Source organism: Varroa jacobsoni, unplaced genomic scaffold, assembly GCF_002532875.2.
Source record: "Varroa jacobsoni isolate VJ856 unplaced genomic scaffold, vjacob_1.0 contig01390, whole genome shotgun sequence".
NCBI lineage: Eukaryota > Metazoa > Arthropoda > Arachnida > Mesostigmata > Varroidae > Varroa > Varroa jacobsoni.
Window position 1 is genome coordinate 54,297 of NW_019214632.1, and position 25,705 is coordinate 80,001.

At 46.5% G+C, this 25,705-nt stretch overlaps 1 protein-coding gene across 2 annotated transcripts; it reads left to right on the forward strand.

Moving 5' to 3' along the window:
• Nucleotides 1-192: 192 nt before the first annotated feature.
• Nucleotides 193-24,191, forward strand: LOC111271995 (zinc finger protein basonuclin-1). 2 transcript variants are annotated; one of them, XM_022853112.2, is made up of 3 exons: nt 193-1,418; nt 6,159-6,406; nt 20,408-24,191. In XM_022853112.2, exons 1-3 carry the CDS (start codon nt 1,313-1,315, stop codon nt 23,411-23,413), a joined length of 3,360 nt encoding a protein of 1,119 aa, XP_022708847.1. In that variant the 5' UTR covers nt 193-1,312; the 3' UTR covers nt 23,414-24,191. The 2 variants fall into 2 exon arrangements, with proteins under 2 accessions (XP_022708847.1, XP_022708848.1); XM_022853113.2 differs by lacking the exons at nt 193-1,418; nt 6,159-6,406 and adding an exon at nt 19,954-20,290.
• Nucleotides 24,192-25,705: the final 1,514 nt, after the last annotated feature.

The following is a 25,705-nucleotide window of genomic DNA, read 5'->3' on the forward strand; positions in this document are numbered from 1 at the left end:
AATAGAACAGAAGTGTCGGTATCTATCCAATGTTCACCAGTGGCGCCACCTAGCGTCTGCGCCCTCGTACCATAGCTCCGCCTCCTGGACAGCGGGTGGCGAGAGGGAGAGCAAGCGACCAATTGTGAAACGGTGAGCGCGCGCGGGGGACGGACATCGAGCGACAGGCCGGACCCAGGCGACCGATCCTGGTCACATTTCATAGCGCGAGTGCGCCGGACGACGAGCTGGCAGCGCGTTGACGCTGCTCTTGTCCCGTGTGTGCTCTTCTTCCTATCTGCTGCTGCTGCTGCTGCTGCTGCTACCCAATAGAGCTAGGTACCACTAGCACAATTGTCACTAGCAGTAGACTTAGTCAGTCAATAGCCGTTGTCGTACTTCCCACCTACTGATTACTGCCGCTGTTGTCCACTACTGTCGACCGTGGGGGTTGACAACTACGAAACAGTTGAAGTACGACCTACACGAATACTGCTACCGCGACTACTAATTGTGTGTGCGCGCGTGTGTGTGTTTGTGTGCCACGATAGAACAGGCCAGCCAACAGACGGAAAAGGAAAGAGAGTGAAACAGAGAAAGAAATTCAAGGTGAGATGAATCAATTTGAGCTAGCCTAAGAGGTTACTGGAAAAAGTAAGCCCTCTGCCCCCTACGACCCGCCCAAAATGAACACCAAAGTAACCGTCAATCAGTGATGTTGCCCACATATCCTGCTCAAAACCAGGTGCCATAGTTTTCACCTGATTTTGTTGTGCACCTTCGCTGTTGCTGGATGGAACAGGTTTTCACTAAAAAAAGGAAAAAGCTGCAGGTCGGAGACCTGGCGTAGCTGGAATCTGGTCTGCAACTCTAACAAACGTCGCTCCCGCCACACCTACGACAAGAACAAACACTCGAGGTCATCGTTAGACCACGATCCACAACTTACAAACCCTGGACTAAAGTGCATTTAGAGACGGTTATATGTGTGCGTTACTACAAAGACACTCTCCAGCGCCTTTACAATCCTGCTATACGTGACGACGTGGTGCGGGTGTATTGAGGATGTGTCATCGCCTTCTGTGACGACGGTGGTTCAAGTGTGAAGTGTAAAGGGTTACCAGGTAGAATAGCTGATTTCCTCAGCTGAATCCAGCAATACAAGTGTGTGTCTGTGTGTGTGAACGACGGCCTACGAGTTGATGTGTGAACAGGACGAACTATTATTCAGGAGGTCGTTGTACTCCGTGGAAGTGACGTCAAGGAAGGCTCGGCGGATTTGGGTAACGTGCGAGTGTCGCACAGTGCACCGCCGGGCTCCTCACTTAGGAGCATGAGGTCCACAGCAAGCCCCTCAGGAGTCGCCTCCCCTCGACGAGCAGAAGACCTCACTCAGGAACACCATTTCACTAACAATATGAGGTCACAACAACCGACCGGTAAGAACTGAACAACCACAATGACACAATGTGAGATTTCGAAACACAAGCAGGTGGAACAACGCGTACCAACATTGTCCAATTTTACTCTGCCATTTTCTTACAAGAGTGCAAAACGCAAACGAGTATACTTGGCAGGACTTATATATGTACATATATACACATGTACATCATAAGCCCGTGTACCCTTCTAACATAGGATCTATACCAATAGCTTAATTTGTAACCATTTAAGGCTGATATAGGCGTACTAATATTTCAATTGATCGTATTATAACTTGTTGAATCCCAACATACGCTATTCTTTGACAGATTTATACGCAGTTATAAAATTAAGTGTGACTGGAACATGCCCAAATAGCTACTTAAGCTGCCGATGTTTGGTGGTTTGTTTAGCAGCTCCGTAATTAGCAGTTCGTAACATAGACGAAGGCAAATCTTCTATAGAAAGAAGTGCAACTTATCTGGGCAGTGTAAATTTTGTCCGAGCTCAAAGAGAGACTATCGAATTAGTAAGTCAAAGCTGTAACAAATTTCACATGTACTCTAGATATCTCCACAGATAAATACTTTTAGGTAAGCATAGTAGTACAACATAAAACATCTTGACGGGGACGAATTGAGGATAAGCTTTATATTGGTGGAGTTAGCGAAGACAAGCTGGCAGTGGGAGATTGCTGTTCGTTTGGAGGTTAGCTGGCCTAGCTAGCTCACTTGGGTGGCTGGCCTAGGGAGGCCAGAGGAGAGGGGACACAGTGACCTCGGGAGGCGGGACCTGGAGAGGGACGCGCCGCTAATCGCGCGATAGGGCTAGGGCCCGGACAGCCCGAGACGACAGGGGACAACAACCAGCGGCAAATCTCCATCAACATCAGCCAACGGTCGGCTGGCTGGCCGGCCGTTTGAGCGAGCGAGTCAGGCCAAACCGAGACCGCCGAGCCGGTCCGGGCAACAAACGGACAGGCAGGCAGGCAGGCAGGCAATGACGCCGTCCTACAGACTTCCAGCATAGCGCAGGCCATCCGACAAGCAGGTCGGCGACAGACAAGCAAGCCTAATGCAGTTTTATGCGTTATCAATGGGCGTGCCACTCTCGCGCTCCTTCGCTACCGTCCACCACTTTGTAGACAGCGAGCCGAACTGCCGTAGACGAGGCCAGAGAGAACTGCGCTGTGTTCTACCACCCAAACCTATAAATTTCTATATCATACAGCCACCTTCACTACCACCATGATTATGATTTTCACGATCATAATGCTGCTTGCAGTGATTCTAGTGGAGATTATGGTGCTTGCTATGTAGACGACGTCAATGACTGGGATCAAAAAGCAGGTGGGGAAGGCCGCATTGTCAGTTTCCAGCATGTTCACCTGCAGCACATACACATACCATGCTGTAAAATGCTTTTTTTTTTAAAGGTAGCTACCGGTTTTAAGCGAAAAATGTTAAATGTTGAAAGAAAGAGTGGGAACAGTTTTGCTTGCCCAAATAGCTATAACGAGCCGTTTAATATATGTACATTATCCTAGGTTATATGTTTTCATAATTAGATACAACATTTTGCTAGACATCAGTGGGTACAGCTTTATACAATAATTATTGTTGTGTTGTGTGCAAAATAAGTACTTACTATGGGCTGTCCGTCCTCGTCAAATAGCAACGACAGCGTCAGCAATACTGACAACTCTAAGATCCTTAGTAAAGGGGGTGCATGTCTCTCAGAACGTTAACGAACGTAAGCAATGGCCCGCCCGCATTGGGGCCCAATTACTTTTATGCGCTCCTGCTCCAAAAAGACTTCTTATCGGCCAGAATACACAAGAATTTCACGTATGTATACTGCAGGTGCAACGATCAGGCGTTGCTGATAAGCGAATTTCAGAGCGAGACTGGTGACAAACATCTGTTTTGTTGGTCAGATACACTTTAAACAAAATATTAATCGTATAATCAAGAGGATATAATTAGGACAACAGTGCATGCGAGCTTTGAATGTGAGGCTTTATATTAAAGTTAATAAAAACATTTCAACCTAACTGGCGCCTCACACACACATTACACACATAAGGCGCATTACACTAATAAGAACTAGCGGTGTATGTGTGTGTTTTTAATACTCTTTTGGCTAACAGTTTGCGCCATTGCTGTTTTCCGCTTTGGGACCGTAATTTTAAGATGTACGATTTTGTCATAATGATCATATACGTAAGTCTGGCATTATTATAAAGATCGTCGATACTATGTCGAATGTGATACAGCGTATCCTCATCAGACTACACTCAACAATAATATATAGGTACTGACAGATTATCAGATCAAAACGCAAGACATTTAGAAGGCAAGTGTTATCGGCTGTAAAAAAATATATGCATGTCACGGCTACCGTTCCCCTTCTATTTAGTGGTTGACTATTACTAGCCCTGATGGCACAACTAACGGCACGTGATGATCTTACGGTATATCAGTTTTTCCGTCGGGTATCGGAGAATAAGCGCTTAACCAGCTATGCAATAGACAACAACGGCTTGGTGCATTTAGCTGATGGATCGGCAAAATCGATGTCTTCGATATGCATACTACTACTACTACATTTCCTGCTGCAGTCGTCGTGGTCATCGCTGCCACTCGGTCGGTTGCTTGGCGGTGCCAATTAGAGGGTCGGGGGTCGCGTCGTGCGCTGCATCTTCCCTGGTCCACCACCACCGCTAGTGGACAGTCTGGGGTGTCTTCTTTGTGCGCTTTCATTGCTACACCTCCTGCTGCTGTCTGCCAATAACTGTTAGCTACTGCTGATGCAGCTGTTGCTGTGAATACATACGGGGCGTATGGTGGCCATCGAACGATTTGCCGATGTGGCGAGTAAAGTTGAATCTGATCTGCAGCGTCTGTGGTGGCGATGAGCGCATATGTTCCAGCAATAGCAGCAGTTCATACAACAACAGCGGCTCCCCAAAAGCCAAGCCGATGTAGCCACGATACCAGCCGACGCCATGTCCTGCCGCTGCTAGCTGCGGCAATATTGGCATCAGCTACGTAAAACCAGCCACAACTGATGTCAATGAGATTCGTGGCAGCCAATACTCCGTTCTCCATACATTGGCCGCTTGGAATGGTGACCCTTGGCAGCGAGCGAAATTAGCTGACCTTCGTCCTTCATCACCGCTGTGGTGGTGGTTGCGGCCACGGCTACGTCGTTATCGTAGCTGCTGCTTCGCCGCCACCGCCGAAGTCGTTGTTGAACCTCGGTGTCCGTCGTGTGGCACGTCGAACGTCGTCGTCCTCGTGGTCATCGTGGTGTACCGATAAAGCGCTAGAGAAGGGATGCGTGGCTCTTCTACCCAATCCATCTCGATCGGCGCCATACTGCATCGCATCGACGACGAAGCGACAGGGCAACCAATGGCTAAGCGGCTAGCAGGCCTTCCTGCTGCCTGCCGCCAGATAGATCAATCGACCACAACGAAACAACCTTGTTTGTCCGTTCGTTCGTTCATTCGTCTCCGTAGCAATAGCCGTGTGCCTTCTGCCTACCCATGGCCAGTGTCGTCAATTCCTGCGGTTATACTGGGCAACTGCCCGACTAGATCGTCTAATGCTGTCGCTAGTAATGGCGCTGTTGTTGCTGCTGCAGTTGCTGTTTGTTTCGTACGTCCTACTGGTGCTTGCGACTGTCATACGGCACGATACGACTGGGCACGATCGGTGGCCTCTTGTTCAGCCGATTTAGAGACAGGCAGAGCTCCCAGTGCGAACGACTATCCGATCGCCGTCAGCAGCTCAATCAGCTGATGCCAACGATGACGACAATAATAATAAAGGACACAATGACACTGGCTACAAGCCACCAGCTTGTCATCACATACGCACACACACACGTCTATATACATGCGAGAAGTATCAACGGCAGCGACAGTAGCTGCAGGAACAGCGAAAGCAAATGCCACAGATGAACATGATACGGGCATGATTATGATGGCGAAGGTAGAAATAATCCAGAGAAAAAAGGACACAGGGAGAGAGCGTCGCGTACACCGACCAGAATGCGAGTCGTGCCCGCTTCGTGGTATGAACCCCTCATGACACATTCTCATCTCTGACAAGATGCGACACCTCCACTTCAAATGGGCTTCAAACTCAACCCGCCCAAAACTCGTAACGAGTCCTCGCTTTGTTGGGGTGAGCTACTATCGCACACAGCCACTACTTCTTGAGGGCTAGCACTCCCCCATTTCGCCAGCGCCGTTTCTACTGCTGCTGCTTCGGCCCATCATCATCATGGCTTGATACCGAGAGCTGTTAGAGTTGCGTTCCGCTCCATTTGCTCACTAAACATGAAGTTGACACGTAGCTATTAAGGAGCTAGCTGACTGCACACGCGAACGTCGCACAGACACAGAGGGTAAGCGGTGAAAAGAACGGAGCAGTCTCTCAGAAGCGTGTGATATGTTCAATTTGTTCGACAAGTACAGATGTGGTGTTGCCGGCGATGTCACTCCTTGATGATGATGATGATGATGATGACCACGGAAGAAAAGTCTTTTCTGAGCTTTCGATCAGGACCAAGTTCGGCCTTCGATAATTTTGAGTGGCCAATAAGTTCCATTGGCATTACGGTTGTTCTTCTTAGTGATAATAGCTTGTGTGGTAGACAATATGATTACGAGTATATTCTACATGTGAGTCAGTAGTACAAGCCTCGTAACATATAACGCATATGTTGCATTGATTTGAATGTTGCAGACAAAGTAGCCGTGAACTCTCGTGCGCGCTCACCAGTTGGGCTCGCTCTTCCACCGGTTGAGCCCGCAAAAGCAGGAACTGTCCTCGAGGTGGCATCGCTCGTGCTTTACGGTACATGCGCCATTCCTGTGAGACTGAAAATTCTCCTAGATCGTCTTCTCGGTGCCCTTCCGCATGACGACGTTAAACAAGTTCTAGGCGCCTTCGGATGGACCTATGATGATTATCTACGGGGTTACATCGCCCAGGTAAGACTGATCGAGAGCAAAGGTACTCTTGTAAATATAAACCTAGAAGAACAATATGAGCGTTTCCGATTAAACGATACTCGCGGGAACAAACGAACGCATGATTGGACAAGTTATTATATACACACCATTCATGAACCGTGAGCATAGACATAGTATGCTGTACTTAACTATAAATTAAAGGGACGCGGACAAACGTGACCGAGACGTAACAAATGAATAAACGTGCGTCATAGATAATTTATAAGAGAATAAAGGAAGTGCACTGCAGCAGTTTCCATCGCCATTTTGCCTGTTCACCCACTCCTTTGCTTATAGATCATTGTCAAATTCGAACATGCGTACGCGCTTTTCACTATCACTTACACTTATCGGAAACGGTCAACAATGGTACCTTATTCTGAACACACAAATAAAGTTTAAGTATTTTTCATCCACATTTAGCGCCTAAAGCAGCTGAAAGATTTGAAATGCACGAGTGCACGCACTGGGCGTCCGTGAGCCCGTGCCCCAGCTATTTTCTTCTGCATCAATAATATTTCATTGCCGTCTGTCGGTAACGGTAATTGTAGCTGCTGTGCTTATCTACCTCTTCTTTTTTAGATATTGTTGTTATTATCCAGTACCTCTCTTGGCTAAAAAACGCACGCACTCCCTTCGCTTTGTTCTGCTACTTATAGTCATAGGTGAGCTGTATATGTCTAAGTAATAGGGGGAGTATAGGAGTGATGCCAAATGGCAAAGCGCAGAATACATAAACTAGAGACGTATTCTTTTGAATCAGAACCAGAATAAACACGGAATTCAGCCAATATGCAAGTGTGATTCTGGAAAATTTTAGTTTATTTGGGACGCTGCTCGCGACAATGCACGAATATCAATAATCATAATATAAAAATATATCAATTAAGAGCAGAAAAATGGCAGCGGCTGGTTTTTCTGCGAGCGCCGCTAAAACTAATTTAAACATTGCATTTTATGCATATATATATATATATATATATAATGTTCATGCGGGAGCATTCTAAGTATTATCTACTTATTTGAAAATTTCTTGAACGAGAACCTGCGAGTTTTTTCTCATTGGCCTCCTAATATAACTGCGTAAACCATACCAGTTGATCTACCATCCAACTATCGCTTTTAAAATCATAGCAATATGACTGTTCAAAATGTGGAGTATATATATATTGTAAATCTTGCCTAGCAATTGTCCAGCTAACCACTGACTAAACCGAGATAGGGAACAAAAGTTTTAAAATTACATGCAACAACTTAATTCACGGTTTTCTTCAAAGCACGAGGTCTGCGAGAGCTGACATGTTAGTGAAACCAATTTTCCGTTTGCGTATTTCAATCGATTTCGAATTTAGGGTTTCCACAGAACCGATAGCCCGCTGCTATTTCTGGACAGTGTTCTTATTGTATTTAGTTTTGGAAATCACGATACATCTATAGTACGATATAGCTTATCTAACTCATACGGATTAGCGTATTTGAATTATCCAAATGAAAAAGAAAATTTTTCCTAGATCAGCTATTGCTTTATTTTTACAAATAGACCTGGCCTGTGTTTCAGATCTTCGCGGGCAAGAAGGTAACATGAGATAATAATAAACTCTCGTAGACAAGTAGGATGTAGCGTTGGCTCGATATGTTAGCTAGGAACACTCTACGCGTGTCCGTCACGACAATGTGTCTTTGAACGGTACTGTATTAGTGTCTTCTACGATACTAGCAACGGCTGTAGCGGCCACTGCGATGTTGCGTAGTTCACACTAGCTGGCAATGTTAATGTCTGTGGCCAGGCTTCGTCTCGCTTCAAGCGACGGTGTGACGTTTATCCAGCCCATTCCTCTACACGCGGCGTGAACACACGACAGGAGACTGGCGTGGCCATCAAGCGTGAATCTGTGAATTATGCGATACATAGATGTGATCTGTCTAAAGTAAGCAAGCAACAACGCCGTCGTCATCACCATCATCGCTACCGGCGCTGCTGCTGCCGCCGCCGCGTAGACCTGTCTCTGTGTATCTGTCTTTCTTCCTTTCGATCTGTCTATATAGCTATGCTAGTAGATGTCTGTCTGTGTGGGCTCCAATGTTCGTATATGTCTGTTTATATCTCTGTGTGCGTGCCTGCATCCCGATATTTGTGAACGCGCAAGACGCTTTTCGACGAAAAGGAGCAAACCAGTTAGCCAGTTGGCTTAGTTGCCTGTTTTTGCTGCTTCTCTTAGGAGGCTCACGGCATCGCCGTCGTTGTCTGTCGTCGTCTTTGACGTTGTCATCGGCGTCGCAATATGCGGAGCAGTAGGATCTGGGGTCGTTCTAGCGTGGGGCAGTTCACTTGGCGCCGCGCTTCTTTGAAGCCCCACTATGATTGTCGTGAGTCAGCTTTACTCCACGCGATGACTTGTTTTCACTAGCCGTGAGCAAAGACAAGCTATTCTTATCGCTAGCGCTAGCTTCATTCATTGTTGAGTGTTGATCCGAGGACAATTATGGAGTCGCATCCTTGTTCCTTAGCATGGACTGTTTTTGGCATTAATGCATTGGTAAATACTGTTAATATATCAATTCCAATTAGACATTGCAGAACACCTAACAATGCACATACGCCAGGTCGTTTTATGTTTAAGTTGAAGATGAGATAGCATAGGGACCAGCTTTGTCCCATACTAATGTGATCGGTAACTAAAAGTGTCGGCCTGCCCGTTGGCCTGTTGCCTTTTACTTATGTTTTCAAGGTATGTAGACGTCGTTGTTTAGAGGCAGCAGAAGAAGCCTGACTATCGACTGCTTGAGCTCTCTGGCCACTTGAGTCGGCGCAGCTCGACTTGGTTCGGAATGGCTCTTTCTTCGTGAAGTATAATACCTCCGCTGTAACCGTCGTGACCCAGCAAAGCCGGATCCTCGACTCTTCTCGGTTCTTTGTCGTTATCGGCGGCTTGTGCTGTTATTACTATCATCATCAACGGCAACGGCAGCGGCATCAGCACTAGTCATCGTCAAGACGATGTTCTGTTCTTGTAGATTCTTTTTTCCTTTTTCTCCCTGTTTCTCCCCGTCACTGGCGAGTGGTCTGGCTCCTCCGGTCGAACGAATCGATCCGTAGCCGTCTGTCCGAGGGCGTACCACTCATAACAAATTGGTCGGATATTTTTACCTTTCCGTTCGCGAGTGGTAATCCTTCGTTTGAATCTGTTGTAACAAGGTGTACATATGTGCGTTTAGACAGATTCGACGTTTATACGATTACTGTATGTAAACAATAGGTTTATAATATTCACATGTATGTGTGCTAGACGCAATGGATCAGTATTTGACTTTACGCACTCAAAACAAATAGCAAGTTTTACAGCATTATTTTAAAGTAACAGCAAGTGTCTGGTAGCTGTTGGGAATAATGTGCGATCATGCAATGGGCTCCCGCAAAATATAATCAGGGCAGTTTTTGGTTCCTGGCATGGGAGGTCTGTCTTGAACAGACGAGGGTTTCTATCAAGGGAAGTCTTGCTCACTTCTCCTCCATGAAGCTTCTCTCTCTATTAGTCGGTCAGGAGGAGAGAGAAAGCCTAATGACAGACGTTCAGAGCTCACGGTGACATGGAACAGACCAGGCAAGAGCTGAATCAGAATACGCTAATGCTGGTAAATGGTAAAGTTCTACTAAGCTTTTCCCGTCGCCCAGCTAGCCAGATAAACAGGCAGACCGACCGACATCAGCTAACACGGGCCGATACCGGTGCCGGCAACAATGATAGTAGCGTCTGTAACGCCGACCGGGATGGGATTGTTGTAAAGGGCAAAAAGTCAAAATGGAGGCCAGAGAGATATACGCACTCGTTGGAGGAGAACTTGATGTCGACACGCGGCTGCGATTTGTTCGAGAAAGGAAGGACTGGGAGTTGTGTAGTAGCAGCAGAAGTGATAGAGCGTTGAGCGGACAATCTCCCTACACTCTCGGCGGAAGACAATAACTTCAACTACTTTTGTGTGTCAGAGAATCACAGCGAGCACATGGGAGTACTTTGCGAACAAGGGGCAAAGGGTCGACCAGCCCTCGCCCACATCGATGATACAAGCGTGATGGAGCCCTACAACTGGGCTATATCAGCGAAGGTGACAGGACTCCTTTTTTCCCTTGCGGCTGTAACATATGTTCGACTAAATAGTAATAAATAAACGAGATACAATATTAGAGGATCTTACTGAACTAAAGTCTCGCGTACTATTCAAATGTCATACACAATCATTATATAGTGTTATATATAATATTGCACAGCCGCTAACTCTGATTTTGGTTTAAAAAACGATACAGATTTGTTGGGCTGCAGTTAAGCTTGGGTCAGCTTCGCACGGCTGCAAGGCGTATGAGCTTTGTTGTTTCTTTAATTTTCGGCTCTACCAGATATTCATCATGAGCAAACAAGTTTTTGGAATCACCTATTTTTAGGTACGGTGTGAAGGACTTGCCCCTGTTAGGGGGCCTAACCGGACGGGGTCTTGATAAACTTAGTTTCGAAGTTTTCCCGCTGGGAAATGGCATGGCAAGCGCCTGTTTAGGTTGGAATATCTAGACACCGCTAGAAAATATTAGGCTGTCTCAATGGGGCACAGTCACAGTTTAGAGGACCACTGGACATTTTGAATGTGTCAAAGCTTTTCTGTCATAATTTTCGGGCTTTTTATGCCGAGGCAACTAACGAGGATGTTACCGTACGACTACCTATACCCAATTTCATGTTCGTTTAATGACTAACAGCGAATACCCTGGCGCTACAGGCTCGTCTTTCGTATTAGGCAGCAGTAAGTAGCTAAGCCTGAGAAAGGCAATCTAGGTTAAGCTTACAATTAGCTTTTATATTCTTACGTGTGCATTTTTTGCACAATAATATACATAAACACAATATAAAGCATGCTGCTGTGATATTAGAAAATTCTATTTTTGGGTATAACAAGAGCATCATATAAAGACTAATGAGAGGAGAAAAGCAAAATTATCTAGTAAAAGAAACGGGTAGCATTTGAGAGCATATGATATATTTTAATATTTGATCATATAATAAAATTATTTGCAAAGTACGACACGGAAGCATATACTCATATTTGAAAATTATATAACTTTTATTATATCTGGATGTTTATTTACACAGTGCAATATGATAACCTCTATTGCGGGAACAAAAGAAATCATTTTCAGTCCATTTGTCGAATCTCAGTAGTAGTTAAACGCTATGCCACTACGCGAACTCGTTCTGTCCGTCCCATGTTTAATTGGGCGCCCGTGCCAAAGGACACTGGGATGAAGTTTAGTGTTTAGGGCCCAAGATAATTCTGGGGTGCAAGAGCATTTCTTTTGCTCGCACGCTCACTTGCCATCTCGTAGCATTTGCCTAGTCATCTGCGTAGCATTTCAGCAGCAGTCCGTAACTGTTTCCTCCTATCGGATCGTCGCGTGTACAAAAACAATGAACAATGTCTTTGCACTCCTTGCACTCTTCGCTGCTGCTGTTGTTGGTCCAGTCGCCCCGCAGAGTCAACAGCCGAGGAACAGGCAAACAACGCATTTCCGCCCCTACATCCGGTCGGTCTCTATATCGCAACTCCCATCAGAAGGTGGGCGGGTGATTGAGTGAGTGACCAAACGGAGAAAGCAAACTGCGCTAGTAGGAGTCTCCAAGCGCTTGATTGAAACATGCCATTCGACTTAAAGGAAGCCAGCAACTTTTGTGCAAGCTGTGAAAGATTTATATAAAGCCCCTTACTTTTCGAATCTGTATTATTTTACAAAAACAAATTTCATACTTTAGGGCTGTCTTGTTAACTAAACCGATATCAATGATTAAATATAAGTACACTACAATTGGTGGCGGTCTTTTTTTACCTTTAGATATTGGGTCAACTATTTGTTGAGACCTCGTGATCGTTCGAAGCACAATATCTAACGAATGTCTGAATATGATAAACCGATCTAGATGAACTTTTCAAAATACGAAAAGGAGTACGGGGCCGTTAAGAACTGTCAAGACGATGCCGGAGCTTCTCGCCGTTGGGCGCTCGTTAGTGTTGTCTGACCGTTCATCATTTAGAAGCCATTATGTTGCCGTTATGCATTTATCAGTCAGTGACTGGTCACATCCTCGGTTCGTCAGTCACATGTTTCCGAGTCATCACTTGCTCAAGCGTACATGATCTTAGCAGTAATAGTTGTTGTCGTAGCGGTTACGATGCTCGTACCGGTGGTGCTGATTTGGCATTCGCCATCGTCTACAATGACGTGCTTCCAATCCGAATGGACTGAGCAGAGCAATGAAAAGTATCAGTCATGGCCACTACAAACGCTAGCTGATATTGATGCTGTTGCCGGCGCTACCTGGTCTTCTTTTTTCGTGAGCGATATCAAACGGCTTGGCCACGGCTGCACTGTTCGCTACCATCCGGGGACGTTCAGGACCATCACCGTTGCCGGTGTTTGATGCCGTGCGTTATCCGATGTCCTACAATGCTCCTGCTTCAAGCCTTGCCTGCCTGTAGTGTATATGTGGCATATGTCTGCAATCGTGCGTGTGCGTGTGCGTATGCGTTTACTTTTGAACACAGGGGTTTCGTGATGACAAAGAACGGATGACGCCAACAACAGCTAAAATACGATACCGGTTTTTCGTGTTTACCTCCTTGACAACGAGCAGTAGCCAGTACGACACCAGCTGTTCGAAAGGCAAGCACTGCTGTGTTATATCTAAATATTTGGGCAACTAATCTAGCAAAGGGGATACACGTATGTTCTCGCAATAGTTTTATGTAATCTGAAAGGGGTAACCTTTATTCCCCATGAGACCACTATTAACGTAATGTGTGTACGCGCTCGATATACCCGCCTAGTAACCGTGTTCATCAAGAGAGTGTGCAATGCAGGACCAAAGTAGCCATTTAGGACTCCTTAACATGTCCATTATTCAGACTGCCTTTGTGGCTTTTTTGCAACTGCAATTTTTCCGATTAGTCCGTTGCGTAAGTTGATTTATGGGGTAACATGCATTTTTGTTTCCTTTCTAGGTGGTTTTAAGTAAACATTGATAGCGTTTTACGATTTAGTTTGACCGCTGGATTCGATCAGATATTCTATTGACATCCATACAGTATTTCTTTCACCTGCTCGTGATACGACTTGAGGCATCGCTTTAAACGAAATTCTGCACACCGTCACTCGCCTTTTCCAGTGGTCACTGGTTGCCGTGGCCAAATTCGTGGTCGTGTTTGGCCGATCATCGCCGCAGTCATAATCATTGCAGCAATCAGGAGCAGCATCGTAGGGCAGAGATGGACAAACGACGCTTGGTATTTGGCTGGCCGTTCCGTTGGGCCGTTCCGTTGGGCCGTTTGTCGGTGTACAAGTACCTGCTTGTGTGTAGCCGCTTCTATGTTGGTTGTTTTCGTCGCCATTGTCGCTATTGATCGACCAGCTAGTCGGCCAGCCAGTTGGCTGGTCGAGCGAGCGCGGACCGATCGTTCTGGGAGCCCTCAAAAAGTGACTGCTTACGTTTCGTCTCATTTATCTTGGTGTTGACTGTTACCTTCGAGGTCGCCGTCACTAAATCACGACTTGTCGCCCTGCGCGCCAAAAGGCGTGTGACAAACAATTGCTGCTTACTGGCCCATTTTGTCCCCACATATTTTACCAATTCGAGTACTAGTTGCCATATCTTTCATTATTGTTATCGATCATGTCCAGTAAGGTAAATAGGATCACATGTTAACTGAATTCATCCAAATGTAAACGATATTCATTATACATTGTTGCTAATTTTCAGAGCTATTAATTGAGCTACTCCGACCTTACGTCCAGGTTTTTGTCCGTTCACTCACTCGCTCGTCTTATATCTATAAGGCTATAAGGATATCTATAAGGCTACCCTTTCACTTATAGATACCTTGCAGTACAGTTTTTTCCCTTATTATCCTGCGATATCTTCAATATTATTGTTGACGATGCCGTTGCTAATGAAATTATCAGAAACATAGCACGGTAACGGAATGGAGATCAACTATCGATCTATGCTTAGGATTAATTAAAAGGTGACTGTGTTCACCAAAGCGCCGTATATTATAGTTGAAATATTGAACCAACGGAAAGACTAGGGACAAAGAACAATAGGTAGGCTGCGCCGCCATTCTAGCATTCGTTGGCGACGGGACGAATCGAAGACAGAATCATGTTTGATCGTGTCGCCATCGTCGTCGAAGTCGTAAGCGCCGACGAAGTCGCGTTTTTTGCATAAATGTTTTCGGTGGCGTTTCACAACGCGTCGTTCCTTAGGTCTCTTTTGTTGCCGTTCCCCATCATCAGCATCAATATAATCATCGTTTTCTTCATAAGACGAAACCAATGAGCGAGAGGCCGAGCGACCGCCCCATACGCCAAAAGATGATTTTATTTGTTTTTGTTGTTGGAAACAATTGAACGTCACCTTTTGCCACAGCAATAGCGGTGTTAAAGCACAGCCGTAGTACCGCTGCAGTTTCTGTAGCAACCGCCGATCAGCCGTTGCTCCTTTTAGCCACCTTCTGTCATCCTTTCTATGTGCGTTGTGCCCCGTTTTCGTTAGTTAGCGACAGGAAGAATAGCGCTTGTGGTGATGATGCCATGTGGGCTGTTGTTGTGTCCGACGACGTTGCTCCTGCCGTTACAACAGATGGTGGAGCGAGAAAAGGAAACGGGAGTGGAGTGTAGGAGTGTCCACGTAAGTGACCACTACCAACCAAAGGCAGCGGGTCCACCGCCGTCGCCGCCTCTGTGTGCTGCCGCTGGTAATGTAATGCAAGACGGACAAGTAGCTTGCCAACGAATCAATCGCGCCTAATGGTAATTTCCTATGACAGACTCCCGTCATCGAGTCATTTGTGGTATAAGCAAGAAGGCCAATATTTTTTTTTATAGGAGAAGTCCTCAGTTTTCGTGAACTCCAAAAAATGTCCTTCTGTTTTATCCATTGCTATAAGAAGTGACAGATAACTATGAAATAATAATTTATGAGTACGCACCAAATTCAACGAAGCCATCAGCAAGTTTGAACCGTTTATTATATAGTACCAGTAACTCAGATATAGAGCGGTATCCGGTTTACACAGTGAAATAGAAGTTATTAGAGAATATCTCAGTTCGGATTAGAACAACGCACAAAAATCACTAAAGAGTCATCTCATTTTTTTTTATACTGCCAATCTTATTATTTTATTTTCGCTATTGTCATTAATAGCACGGTGCCAACATACTTAATATACATCAGTGTAAACTACGTGTGGCTTTCTATGTGTGAATTGAAATATCAAGCTTCAAAATGCATTTATCTCAGTCAAATGTAATAGAAAATGGTTTAAAGGTAATCTTCAAAGTCAAAGTTGTATTTTGGTAGCTGACGTAAGCCGGCACCTTTCGTACGATGAGCGCAAATGTCTCTACCGCAAGAACTATCTGGACTGGGTGACATGAGCTAGAGTCCTACCAGGTCTTATCATTACTAACCAGGATAGAAAGCGTATCTACCCTAGCAAACCTCAGCCATGGAGGATTCCTTGTGTCCTTGAAGGACCCCACATTATATCCTTGATCCTAATGCGGAGAAAATCAGACGTTTTGTTACCTTCAGCCGTGTGACACGCTAGCTACATTAAGGTGTGATCGATAGATACAAACTTTTTTCTGTAGACCAAAGCGGTCGTTCCACATGAATGAACCCAAATCATCCTCGTTATTTATAATCGTAAATACATGTCGAGAACAGCTTTAGCACAACTGGGATAATCATAAGAACGTGTCTCATAGAGTTTCATCTTGTGGGTCAACGAGATAGTCTTCGTTTTTCATGGCTCATCTGTCGTGGTATACGTTTTACTTCATGTTCAACACATGTCCATATGTTAAACCGTATATATTTGTATTAGCGTATGTGACCTGTTGTCGGGTTACTCAGTAAAGAAATTTGCGGGATTAAAAAGGTGACGCGCGTCTGTTGCTATATTACTACATACATAGGATAGTAATGTGTCGCTTTTCGGCTTGTGCAGAGTCGGGACTGAGTGGATGAGAAGTTGGCATGATCATGATTTTCTCAAACTCCTGCTGCTGCTGCTGCTGCTGCTTCTTCCACAACGACAACTTCTACTACTATAGTCAGCCTATCAACAGCACACAAAGACTGCTGCCGTTGGACCTGATGGACCAGGATTCAATCGAGCGACGACGTGAGAAGTTTTGTGTTGTCTCCGTCGTGATCTGTCTTGTCCACCGGCCCTCGTTCTGTCATAAAGGGCCACTTGTGCCCGTCGCCGATAGCATAGATTATGTTTCTATATGGAGGAAGTAGACGGTAGTCAGATATGCAGGTAAATGATCGAAGCCGTATCCCGCCAACACACGCTGTCACTGCTGTGTCGTCTTCCGTGTCCTCTAGGCCATATCGACAGACCGCAACATCGTCGTCGTCTCTCGAGCGTAGCTGCCACACCAGCAATAACAGCATCCTATTGAGTAATCGGCTCCGCTGCCCCCAATACCTGTAGCGGAATGGCCTTAGAGCTAGTCATGTTTGACATTGCCTCGTTGTGAACATCGTGCGTCGCGCAAAGAAGCCGCGTCATCCAATGCTGCTTTCTTAGGCGTAGATTTAGATCGCTGATCTAACTTCTAGGTTCTCCCAAACTCGAGCGCTACGCAATGCACACATCTACTATTGTTCTCGGTCCGACAATCCCCATATTGATTTCTCCAAAGGAATTCCCATTTTATCGCGTTATATTGATATCTTGGGCATTGTTATCGTTGAGCAACCCTTAGGTAACATGATCTGGCATTTAACCTTACATAATCCATAAGGGGTTCTCCTATCAAAAGCAGCATAATAAAACTACATAATACACATTGCAGTATTCTTTACATGGAAGAACATTCGATGGGTGGATAAAGCAAAATAACAGTTAGAAAGACTGGAAAAAGGCCGCGTGTCCGGGCAACAAAGTCAACGAAAGTAAGGCTGTACGAAAGGTGTTACTGTTACGATGGGGGTTGCCGTATTTGGGCTACGTAGAAGGTGTCGGTACGCGAGAATTCAACAGCTTCTGGCGTTTGCGGCGAGTTGTTGTTGTTGTTATGCTACCGCGTTACCCTCATGAAACATTGACTGTGCTGCTGTTGTTGCTCTCGAGTAGCTCATAAGCGTTGTGCCGCGCGAAAATGCGTGTCTGTCATGAACAGCGGCGTCAGGAGTCGACAGATGCTGAGCCAGTTTATTGAGCCGGCATCTTGAACAGGAATGACATTGGTCATCGTCGCTATTGTCGTCCAAAGAATAGGAAATGATGGAAATCGAAATAAAAAAAACAGAGCAAGGAAGAAGAAATGATAAAGGTATGAAGAAAAATCGGTTGGTCTGGGCGGCTCATTCCGGTGACATTCCGGTGAATTCTGTCGTGTTCTAAGAATAAGCCGCTGTCTAAAAGGACCATCGCAGAAGGACACCCTGTTTTGGTGTTGTAGCTTCTGCTCAAGAGTGTGCGTTTTGCTCAATAGTGTAGCTGCTACTACTAGTATCAGCATCGTTTCAATAGTAGCCGGACTACATACATCAGCTACTACTACTACTACTACTACTTCTACGATGATCGCTCTCACCCTCCTATACCAGCAGCTGCTGCTGCTCGCTTTCGATGTTGGCATTACTATTATTCCGACCATCGTCGTGTCACTTCGTCGTATGATGACTCTTCAATGGTTGTTGCTGCTGCTGCTGTTGCTGCTGCTGCTGCTCGGCTGACGGCACTCGCGCAGCAGCATCTCGCGTGTTGTCAAAGATGCAGTCACGGGAGAAGCCGGCCAACGCCGCCAGTTTGCTAGCCAATGGGCCATTGGTGGTACGGCCCTCCTCAGCTGTTGTCGTTGTTGCTGCGCTACCGTTGCCGCCGTGGATAGTGAGTGTGGCGGCAAATTTCGACCATCGGTTCCGATTTGAGATGGCTTTACTTGAAGTGCTTCAATTTGAATTGAAGAAGGGAAGCAGCCTCTTTTTCTCTCGCGTTGCCTTACTACTCAGTTCGACCAAAGGCACTTGGCGTCAGCACTGTCCGGAGCGGCTACGTGCTCGGTATTTCGGGGTGAGCGGATGCTGGCTTCTGCCACAGCCACCAATGCCACTGATCACGGCACCGAAAACGCCGATAGCGATCAAAAAGAAATTGCTATTGAAAGTTGTCCGCCTTGACTTGTTGTGTTGAGGGCCCACAATGCACTCGTGACAGGAACCGCCGGACACTCGGACAATCGTATTGACAACACGAACGGATACAACAGGGTCCAGCACTATTCACGACCCTTCTCTCTCTCTCTCTCTCTCTCTCTCTCTCTCTCTCTCTCAGACATTTTTTCTCTTGCGTCGTCTCTTAACGAAGGGACCGATGGACTTTGCACACTTGAACCCTTCGATGTATTCGAATTGCTTTTAAGTCTTAGATGTGTGTCGTCGTCGTCGTCGCCACGTAATGGCTGCTATGGCCAGATGAGATGAGACAGCTCCCGAGATCCTCAGAGCATTCGACATCGAGCATCGGCCGACATCAACGGACATCAATAAAAATTACCAAAGCATAAGGCATTGCCACAGGGCACCACAAAACTCCACGGAGCGGCATAGCACCATTTCCATTATATCGTAAGAAAGAACTACAGTCAAGCACCCACTTCGGGTACTACACAAACAGATACCACAACGTGCCATAAGCACCGGCTGCAGGAGCAGCAGTGAGATGCTGAATTTTGTTAAATGGACTGACTCTGTTTTCCGTGCTTTGTCTCATCGCTTGTTTGTTCGACTAGTCGCCGTTAGCCAGTTCAACATATAAATAGATCACTGCTATTAACAGTTACCAACGCTCTCTATCCCTCGATTTTATCCCATAGCGCGCAACAACTGGACGAAGTGGTGTAGCCGCCGCTTCTATTTCGGCCCTGTTACTCATGGTGCTGCCGGTGGTAGTTGCAGTTCTGATGATTTTTGTCTGTCTTTCAGGCAGCCTGATATCTATCTCGCCGCTTTATAGACGCTCATCGCCGCTGCTGGGATGGCAGGTTTTCTCGATTCAGAGAATATAGCTCAGCATGCTTATTTTGTAATGCCGTAGTGGATAGCCATAGGCCTATTATAGCCGCACTGCTGCAGCTCTATGAGCCCGGCTATGGGTAGATATACATGGGCTGAGAAAACGATGACATTGTTTACATTTCCACGACCACTGAATATTATTGTTGTCAGCTGCTATGCACATGGGCGCTCCGTGAACTGCTGTGGCCACCGTCGTTACTGCCGCTTGTTCATTGCGTGCATTGGCCGGCCGCGTGCAGTCACTATGTGTGCGAGGTGCGTGAGAGTAGGACCCTATTCTGGACGGCGATAGATAGCGTCCGTCGTTGTCGTATCATCTATACAGACGTAGACACACATACAAACATACACAATGCTATTAGCACTGTCATCAATGAAGCCTCCAACGCGAGCCAATAAAAAGGGTGAAATATCGGCATGGCGATACCCACGAGAGCGGACGATCTCATCGTGCTGAAATAGGCAGCGTTTATTTGTGATTCGTTACGCCTGCTGGCCGGCTGGCTGGCTGGCTGGCTGGCCGGCTGGCTGCCGGAGAACAAGCGCAAAAGAGCACGAACAAGCTTGTTCGAGAGTCGCGTCTCGGCCTGTTTACAGAATGACGCGAACAGAAAGCGAGAGCGGTTAAACAGAGTGACGTCGTATGTTGATCCGAGAGCCAGATTTACGAAGCGCAAGCAAGGCATTCGCGAACGCCTTATGTAGTGCGACAGACCTCTAGAGCTAGGTAAACTAAAGGCTGTATTAGTATATAGATGCAAAAATTGGACACTGTGGAAATAGGGATGTGACAATCTGCAAACGCAAGACAGTTAATTATATGTCAAATGTTCGTTTTTTTCAGGACCCCAGTAGCAGCATTTTGGACAAATGGGCCTTGGTTACCCGTGATGAAGAGCTCGTTGTTCTACGCCAGTTTCTTCGATTTGCAGAAACACGTTCACTCGCGCAACAGTTCATGGTAGCCGATAATGCTATCCAGGCAGCCACCGACCACGGTCAGGACCTCAAGAAGCTCCTCGAAAAGTCGGCTCAAGCGGCCAGCATCCTGAACTCACAAAGGGCCAATGATCTCATGCTGCAGCCAACAACGACGGCATCGTCGTTACCTCAAAGTAGCAGCAGCATGAAGGAAACTGCTACTGCCGCTACCAAACCAAAGGAATTATTATCCACTGTAACTTCGGCCAAGCATACGCAACCAATCTCGAAAGTGAGCGCAAACGATGACAATGCCCCCTCTGTGCCGCACAGTCGTAGTCCAAGCGCCTCCTCTGGTTTCGCGGATCGACAACAACAACAACAACAACAACAACAACAACAACAACATAGCTCACCGTTAAATAAACTCCAAAGTATGCAGCCGTATGATTATCGCACGCATAAACGACAAGGTCATGGAGCAAGCTGCGAAGCAATCGAGCGGCGTCCGTCACCGCCTCTGTCTTCACCACCTGTCTCGCTTGGGCTAAATTCACTTAACAGCCCGAACGGGACAAGCCAGTCAGGTCATCATATGTCAGCAACCGCCTTTGCTGCTAACCATCATACCAACAATAGCAGTAGCAGTCAACATCATAATCAAAACAGCTCGGATATGAGTCTCAGCGACTCAGATGATGACGGGTTGCCTGCTATGAATCTCTCCGCAAATATGACAAATCCCGAGGCGCTGTTAGCGGCGCAGGCACACCAGCTACAGCATGGTCGTAATAAAGAATCATCAAGCTCTCTCAAACGCCGCTGGGACCCGGTGGTATTGAGTACGCTGACCACAAACCCTTCAACCGGCAAACGTCGCGTTCAGTGCCACGTCTGCATGAAGACTTTCTGCGATAAGGGCGCGCTAAAAATTCATTTCAGTGCGGTGCACCTGCGCGAAATGCATAAATGTACTGTTGAAGGTTGCAATATGATGTTCAGTTCGCGCCGCTCCCGAAACCGTCACAGCGCTAACCCGAATCCCAAACTGCACGCTCCAAACTTGAGACGTAAAATCAGTCCGCATGACGGCCGCACAGCAAATCCATTTCCCGTGCTGCCCCCTAGCGCTTTGTTAGCCCTCAATGCAACTTCGCCTTCACATCTCGGCTCCGTCCTCCAAGAGGGTCTGCTTAATTCCAAACTGGCTGGGTTGGCCAATGAATATACACAAAGTTTGCTGGACTCAGAGCCTACAAGCCTGGGTGGGGCCGGAATGCCACTCTCGCTCATAAAAGGCTCTTCGGGTCAGCCCACCTCACCTTCACCAATACCAGAGTCAGAGGATAATAATTTCTCTTCACTTGAAGGCATCAATTTGTCGATGAAATCACCGCTTACCAGCAAGCATTTAGCTAATGAAAGAAAATCAGTGTTGGAAAAGACCTCTTCACCACCCAGAAGACAGCAGGACGTTTGCGGTTTTGCTGATTTACAGCCATTGTCCTTAACTACTAGTGATAAACCGATGCGCAAACGGAAAGCACTGAACCCAACTCGAGTAGCTGTCGAACAATCGGACGACGAGGTCCGATACGCCAGCTCCGACGACGACGAATCGACGAGTAATAATAGTGTGGATAATGCGTCACTTAAACGTCGGACTGATTTGGCTCGCAACCATCATGTGGACAGTGAAGATGAGGACCTGTCGAGCAGCGAAGCTTCAAAGGACGGCTTCCCTGACCTCTCCCCGCAGCCAACGAAACAGCTCAGAGCCGAGCGCGAGCTTCCAGGTAATGCACATAAACCTTGGAAGCTCGAAGTGGATGTGAGCACGCTGCGGGAGAAGGTGGCGGATGCTCAAGAGCAAGAGATGCTCAAGCAGAAAGACGCTCAAAGCCCTCAAACGGAAACAGAACAAGACCCTGAGCCGGACAACGAGCACCAAACAAGAATTAAGGAAACTGATCATGGTTTTGACCAGGATGATCCGGAACAGGAGCAGACAGAGCTTCGCGAAGACCCTTTGCGCCATCTGGAGTCTCTTTCAATGGGTGCCTTCACTGCGGGTTTTCTCCCTGCGGTCCGGTCCGGGGGTGTGTCCTTCCATGCCCCCGGCCTCGGGCTTGCCGACGGGCCCCTTAAAGATGAGGGTAGAGAATCGCCTGCCAGCTCGGCGGACCCGTCTCTAGTCGCAGCTATGTATAGAGACTCCTCCCTCGAGATCCCCGTCGACAAAGAAAACCCCAGACGTTGCACCGCGTGTGGGAAAGTCTTCCAGAATCATTTTGGCGTCAAGACACATTACCAGAATGTGCATCTTAAACTGATGCATAAATGTACCGTTGAGGGCTGCAATGCGGCATTTCCCTCACGAAGAAGCCGTGATCGCCATTCAGCCAACCTCAACCTGCATCGTAAGCTGCTATCCACATCATCACTGACGCCGGCGCCAGAAGGTCTTGCCGGAGGGGCGCCATTCGGACTCGACAAAATGTTCCCCTACGGCCAGCCAGAGTTCCTCTCGCGTCTCTATGACTCCACGCAGAATCTTGCCGAAATATATCAGCGGTTACCCAGTGCAGCCGAGGCAGGGCTATTATTTCCTTCCCCAGCGGCGTTCGGCGCCTTCCCTCACTTGCTGTCGCAGGTTCCGTGCGTTTTGAGCACAGACCGGGCCTCACCAGCAGTCAGTGGTGCAAGCGGAGGCTCGCTGCACTCACGCTCACCCTCACCGGCATCACCTGTCGCTGCTACGACCGGGGATGACGATACGCCACCTCTGAAGCCACCGGTCAGCGTCAAGAGCGCACCAGCCTCTCCGTCGGCAACTGCCGCGACGACTCCCCCTGCTTCGTCGCCAACCGCTGTTGCCCTGACGACTGCTTCAACGCCCCTTGAACATCCGGTTGCTCTTATCACCTGAGCTGATATCAGCAGTCAACGCTACTGCTGCTACGAACCTGAGCTACTGATGGGGTACTATTAGAGTGTTGTTGCTCCTCAACGTCACTACTTGTCAGTGGCCAGACCAACTAGTCTCCCTCGCCGATTCGAAATCAACGGTTAAGCAACCCCACCAGCCCAATACTGAAAAATATTGGCTGCTATTACAACGTATTACCAATTCACATTATTAAGTATTGTTCTTATTATACGATGTGTGATGGATTGTGGGGGCTGGCTCAGAAAATTGTAAGGTTCTTCGTAAGGACGCGATTACCTGGTAGCTCGTGTATTTCCAGGCAGCAATAGAATTATACAAACAGAAAGTCTGCGACTCAGTGACAGCAGAGGAGTATGAGAAAAAGTGAAATCGAAGAAAGTCTAGACTGAGATTTTCTGAGTGAAGGCTACTGTCAGCTGTGTTGCATATACGTGTCAAAACGATGCTGATGATGCTATAAGCAAAATAATGGTAGAAAGCAATGTCATACGGAGCAAGATAAAGAGCTCTGTTCAGACAATATTATTACACACCTAGAGTACTGTATATATCTGTAAATCTAAGTAATTTAATGTTATATTATATAGAATGTAGATGCCACATTATTATGTAGGGAATCAACATGAGCGCTAGAAACATTAAATAAAAAATGAAACAACTTATCAATAAATCAACAATATAAGTAACAAATACAGCAGCAAGCAACATGAACGAAGAAACAAGAATAAAAACCAAACGTGTGCTGTGCTCGTGCCAACCTTGTCTAACTCACCTGCATGTTCGACCATATGTAGTGCATAGAATATACATACATCGATTCATCGATTACTTGGCTGGGTTCCGAAGAGTTGGATGTGGGTCGGCCAATCAAAGATCGAACCAGTCATAGCCGTCAATTTACCCTAACGAAACCCGTAACCAACTCTCAGCACTAGACATCCAACTCCGCAAAGAATCAATAACCCTTTAAGGGTGTTTTCTACGACTGTGATTATCACCCCTGTTTGTTTAATTATTTACTGCTGTTAGTCCAGTCCTTCTGTCGTTCGCCTTGTTCCCTTTTAACATAACAGCAGGCTCATCTGTCTGTCTGTCTGTCTATGATGTCCTATGACGAGGTTCTATGTTTCAGAATGCGCAGCGTCGTCGGGGGAAGGAGGGAGAGATCCGAACTCTGATCTACAACACGAGTGAAATGTAGAAACGCAAACGCAAAATGTACACGTACACCGCGACGCATACACACAGACCAGATATAAACGCATAGAAAGTCAGAGAGATACATGAGTACGTGGCTGTTTAGATCAGGCGGAGCAGCACTGGGAAGAGGCCGAATATAAATGTGGAATGAAGATAAACATTGACAGCAAACAATCCGTAACCTTCGAGTACTTCTAGTACTACTAGTAGTGGTCGTCGTAGTAATAGTATTTGACCTTAGTTGTTTCTATGTTTAGAAGAACGAAGAAGAGACAGACAGGGAGACAGGAAGAGCTAACGAGAGAAAGATAAAGAAGCAACCGCTTCCAGAGGTTACGTCTCTGGGAGGGTCTTATTTACACCAGCATCAGACTCTCCGTGTTTTTGTTGCAAACACATAGATGTTGCTAGCCCTCCACGACAGCAGCATCGGCAGCGAAGTCCGTCTTCTCTGTAGCGTAGTCTTTCGGCACTGGCGGAGCGCATTGGGGATAGTTGGAAGCTCTCGCTTGATTTTACCTAGCTAGTGTTTTTGCCTTCCTCTCCTGCCTTCCATCATCCCAATCGTCGTTTGTGACTAACGTTTACGATTCTAGCTATCGCATATCATATATTGCCATATGTCCCAATCACAGAAACTTCATACGAGCCCTAAGATTTCGCGTTTACCGTTAGTCTTTGCATTTTCTGCTTATTCTGTTATCAATCAAATGTATATAATCGAAAGTATTCGCTTTTATGGGTACAGCAGTATTGGGTGAATCAAACACTCTAACAATATAACCTTTGGGCAGCTTCGTTGTACGGATTGATCTCTTCAGTGGCTATGCGGAAATGTCAGGAGTCTCGTTCTACAGAATTTTGGTGCCGGTTTCGAGTAACCTATATCAATGGTTATCTGTCTGGTGCGCTGTGATGGTCTTTCTGGAATAAGCCTTGTTAACATACTTGTACCATGATTTCACATAAGCAATGTCACCAAAGCGGGCTGTAATAAGCGAAAAGTGCTAGCTACAAGTTCATGTAAACAAATAGCCGTTTAGTTATTACGTTCAGAAATGGTTCATCTCT

Bases quoted from the DNA above. Each gene is read 5' to 3' on its own strand.
- LOC111271995 (XM_022853112.2), top strand. From the start codon at position 1,313: ATGAGGTCCACAGCAAGCCCCTCAGGAGTCGCCTCCCCTCGACGAGCA. The intron at 1,419-6,158 runs GTAAGAACTGAA...TGAATGTTGCAG, and splicing joins GAGGTCACAACAACCGACCG to ACAAAGTAGCCGTGAACTCT. The intron at 6,407-20,407 runs GTAAGACTGATC...CGTTTTTTTCAG, and splicing joins TACGGGGTTACATCGCCCAG to GACCCCAGTAGCAGCATTTT.